The 4619-nt window shown below is 30.1% G+C and overlaps 1 protein-coding gene across 1 annotated transcript; it reads left to right on the top strand.

The window, feature by feature from the left end:
- The first annotated feature begins 1114 nt into the window (after nt 1-1114).
- Nucleotides 1115-3065, top strand: LOC132737699 (putative nuclease HARBI1). The gene is made up of 3 exons (XM_060725033.1): nt 1115-1653; nt 1835-1931; nt 2191-3065. The coding sequence occupies exons 1-3, from the start codon at nt 1527-1529 to the stop codon at nt 2471-2473; spliced, it is 507 nt and encodes a 168-aa protein (XP_060581016.1). The 5' UTR covers nt 1115-1526; the 3' UTR covers nt 2474-3065.
- The last annotated feature ends 1554 nt before the right edge of the window (nt 3066-4619 follow it).

Raw genomic sequence — 4619 nt, 5'->3', positions numbered from 1 at the left:
CACATCATATTTACATGTACTTGTGTGTATTTTGATAATTGTAAAATAAAATACTGATTTAAAGAAAATTAAATATTAGAAAAACCATGGGACTGGCCTACCTAGTAAGTTAATGTTTCAGAATGCTCACCAATCCACCTTTGTATATATGTATACTGGTCTGTCCTATTATCTTAATAATCATAGTTATTTTTTGAATGATGCATAGTACCATATATATGTAATAAATTTATATACATGTACAGATGAGTAGATCATATTTGTTCCATAAATTACAGTAAAAAGCTGTTATTACTCAAAAGCAAAAATAACATGGTATAAGAAATCAATTAAGCACAAGTCCATTTAATTAGATTTCATCCCATGTGAAATGCATGTACTAAAGGAAAAAGGCCCATTCTAGTGTGCCAACATTTAAAACCCATACTTAACCAATTAAACAGTTCAATGAATGGGTCCAATACACATACAATGTATGCATATGAGCTGAATATGGAAAAGTGCATACAGGTCCTATACATGTTTTCCATATCAAAGAAGGTAGTTATTTAAATTTATTTAAGTTTTCTTTAGAAATAAAGAAGAATGTAATTTAACACTCACCTTAATAAAAATTATAAATGAAATAAACCAAAGGCAAAATAAATTATGTAAAAGCATCAACAGAATGAATGTGATTGAAAAACTTAAAGTAAAATAATGATTGAAATTTTGTATTTATGTCCAGACACATTAAAAAGAGGAAAATTAAGACAATTTCAAGACAACCAACATGAGCTTGAACCTTTGTTTCTTGCTTTTGTTAACTCATAAGTGCTTTATATTTGTATCAGTACAGCAAAGTAGAACAAACTTATTGATATATTAATGTTTTTGAAAATGGACTGCCCATATGGCACCTGGATGTACTTTCCATATTGGCTCCATGTGTGCAACTGAACATAGGTCTTAAGTATGATCCCATTTATATTAACAGTTTACTACCTGGGTATTTTCAGATGATGAACTTCAACTAAATCAAAATTCAAAATGTAATTAATTAAACAAATTAATTGATATGAACCAAGCATGTGTTTCAATAAAAATGAAAATTTCTATATGAATTTTCAAACCATTTCAAAGTGCCACAAATTAAACAGATGAATATTGTAAATTTACTGTGCTTATTTCATGGTCGACATAACTTTCATTTACATTGTATATTACAGAGTTTCCAAAAGTGGTTGGAGTAATTGATGGAACCCAGATTAGAATAAAAGGACCCAGTGAGAATGAAACAGATTTTGTCAACAGAAAGGGTTATCATTCTATAAATGTACAGGTAATATAACCAATAAAGTGTGTCATGCACCATTATTTTTGATTCTTTAGATAATTAATACTAAAAGCTGATAAACAAATTTCTTTAAAGTAAAATTAGTGAACAAGTCTTAATTTAAATTCTCAACTGTAGACATAAATAACTCAAATTGTCTATAAGCATTATTATTAGGGAACAGCTGTTGATAAATGTATGTCCAGGTTACATGTATCTATTTCAGATGGTGTGTGATTCAAGATTCAGAGTAACGAATGTTGTGGCAAAGTGGCCAGGGAGTGTGCATGACAGTCGAATTTTTAGGGAATCAGAACTGTGTAGAAAGTTTGAGAATGGTAAAGTATTTATTTTGTTTTCTAAAATAACAATGTTAATTCAGTAGCTTTCTTTTTTTAAGCATGTCAGCCTTAATAAGTGGTTGTTATGAAAATATTACAAAATTGCTTGATGAATGTAACATACATGACATATATGAAATGAGATAAATGATTAAAAAACGACTTCTTATAATTTAAGGAGAAAAAGATGGACTTCTGCTTGGAGACTCGGGATACCCATGCAAAAAGTACTTAATGACGCCATATATGAATCCCCAAACTGCTGCTCAAGAAAGGTATTGTTAAATCAACTATAATCTGGACATGATTATGCATGATAATAATTATACAATCATATTATTATGATACACTTTCCTATAAAACCTTTATATCAAATGCATGTACTTCAAAGTTAATTCTTTCATTAATTAAATAAATGTTTTGAATATCCTAATCAGTTTAAACAAAGTAGAGAAGAAATAATATTGGAGACATTATATTGAATTATTGTTTAAAAAGATTATTAATTTTGTTTGTCTTTTGTCAATTACATAGATTCAATTCATCATTAACAAAAACGAGGGTTACAGTAGAGCAGACATTTGGAGTCATGAAGAGGCGTTTCCCATGTTTAAGCTACGGACTGAAGGTGAAAACCTGCCACACACCACAGGCCATCGTTTCCTGTGTCATTTTACATAATTTTGGGATGGAGAGTGGCGACACATTTGAAAGACTAGTTAGTTTGTCTTTTGACTCTCCAGATAATGTTGATATTCAAACTGACCAAGCTGGAGCCAGGTATAGGGATGTATTTGCTTCTACATACTTTGCCTGAACTTTTGACAGTATATTTGCTCTCCTTTTTTAGCTAACGTGCCTCCAGATATTTTCTAAATAAGCATGTAACACTTGTGATAAAAACCATGACAAGTATGATTTTTGGGCAACGATAATCAATAATCTCTTAAATGTACTGAAAATCCCTTAAGAACATGTACCTTAAAATATTAATGGAGACCACACCTGTGAAGTTTGGTAAAAATCTGTCTTGTTGTTGAAGACAAGATGTTGTTTAATGTTACTGCTGTAAATGACAGACAACATACACATGAGTACAAAATACATGTATATTATCACTTTAGAAAATAAACAAGTTAACAGTTATATCCTCCAAGTTTAAAGCTATTAAATTGAATTAGTATTTAAATATGATAATGAGGAAAGTCAAATCTTTTCAGTGTTAATTTAATTGGTACATATGAAAATTTCTGTTTCATTTTGCTTGCAAATTCTCTCAGTAGCTGTAATAATCTGGATGCATGTTTCTTAAAAGGAAAGCAAATGCTGTACCTACATATATCATTTGATATTATTCTTTTTTATAAAACAGCAGTCATTGAAAATAAAAGGAACATAGCTTGAACATTTATATTCCATTTAATCTTAAATTTTTGGTAAAACAAGATAAATAAGAAAGCAACAAAGTTTATCACAGATTTAGAATCATCACAGCCAATACAAATCCTCTACTGATCTATCAGATGAGGTAACATACATGTATCAATGAGATATAATTGATTGTCTAAGAGTTAAAGTCAAGATAAAACGTCATCAAATTGTTTATATAGAGGCAACATTAAGCTCACCAATTTTTCTTACATATTCAGTCTGATATGCATAAAAAAATCAGCAATTCAAATTCATAACATTTTTAATATCTTACAAAAGGATTAAGGGCTGATTTTTGTTAACAAATAACATTTAAAATATATTAAGTATATTTACATCTTAAGACTGCTTGAAGCATTTTGTACAAATAGAATTCAAATCGAAGAAAAGAACTTTTGCCTGTGTCTCCCTTTAAAAGACATTATCACATAAACCGCGGCACAGGAGTGTATTAAAGCCATTTAATAAAAACGATATTACACTAGTGTTATAATCCTTTGATGTGACGTAGTTAGCGGTATATATAATACGTTGAAGCCCGCTAATGTTAGCGTTACATTATAGGCGAGTCATTGAAAAATTACTCATTTTCATAGTTTACTGTTCTTATTTCATATATGTGACAAATAGAATATTATATTTGTTTGGATTTTATAAAAAATACTCTTGTTTGTTATGCTTCTATCTTCAATTCAATGAACATCAGAAAAGTATGTTTAAAAAAGTAATATTCTATAGATTTCAGATTCTGATTAAACATTGCCAGATGAAAATGAGAGACAGCCACCAGAATCATTGGCAGAAAATTGTCTATTTCATCACATGTTCCGGTAAGAGATTTATGTGTTTATACATCACATGGTGGAGGAATATCAGAAAATTTTACAACCTTGCCTAATTTTACTGTGGACACAGAATTACCTTTTCATGTTGACAGATCATTAAAACAGATGTTGCTGCTAGTGTTAGTTTACAGTTGACACAAATGACATTGTTTGACTTTGAGACGTTAAAGTGACATTATGCCCATCCAAGGGTATATTGTGAGTGTTTAAACTAAAGATGAGGTAAATCTTGAAATAAAGATGCTAACTTCAATAGCACTTCAATTCACAAGAACGATATTAAGGTATGATCCACCTAATGATCCACCTAATGCATTACCTCCACTTTGAAGAATATTCAACTAGGCTAGAACTACTATCAACAGCATTGTAACCGAGGGGCGTGGGTTCAAGCCCCAGAAGCGGCAACTTTTTTTTCAATTAGTTAGTACTTTCATTCTCTTTTCTTTTAAAAATACCTGCATGCTTAAGAAACCTATTCGGCGGAATTCGTCACTTGCGTCACAGGCAAAATTATCATTTCTTTGTTTTGAATTTTTTACTCATTATTCTGTAATGTTCTCAAAATTAATACACTAGACAGTCACAGGAACAAAACTTTAGAGCATTCAGATTTCACAAAAGTTGTCACAGTGAACTCTGGAAATGTTAAAAAACATATAAAATGAATGACTTACACTTGTTTTA

This window comes from Ruditapes philippinarum, unplaced genomic scaffold, assembly GCF_026571515.1.
Source record: "Ruditapes philippinarum isolate M1 unplaced genomic scaffold, ASM2657151v2 ctg8050_1_1_1_1, whole genome shotgun sequence".
Taxonomy (NCBI): domain Eukaryota; kingdom Metazoa; phylum Mollusca; class Bivalvia; order Venerida; family Veneridae; genus Ruditapes; species Ruditapes philippinarum.
This window is presented reverse-complemented; position numbering and strand designations above follow the sequence as displayed.

Excerpts from the sequence above, each read along its gene's own strand:
- LOC132737699 (XM_060725033.1), top strand. The coding sequence starts at position 1,527 with ATGTATCTATTTCAGATGGTGTGTGATTCAAGATTCAGAGTAACGAAT. Across the intron at positions 1,654-1,834 it reads GTGTAGAAAGTTTGAGAATG|GAGAAAAAGATGGACTTCTG; the intron begins GTAAAGTATTTA and ends TTATAATTTAAG. Across the intron at positions 1,932-2,190 it reads CAAACTGCTGCTCAAGAAAG|ATTCAATTCATCATTAACAA; the intron begins GTATTGTTAAAT and ends TCAATTACATAG.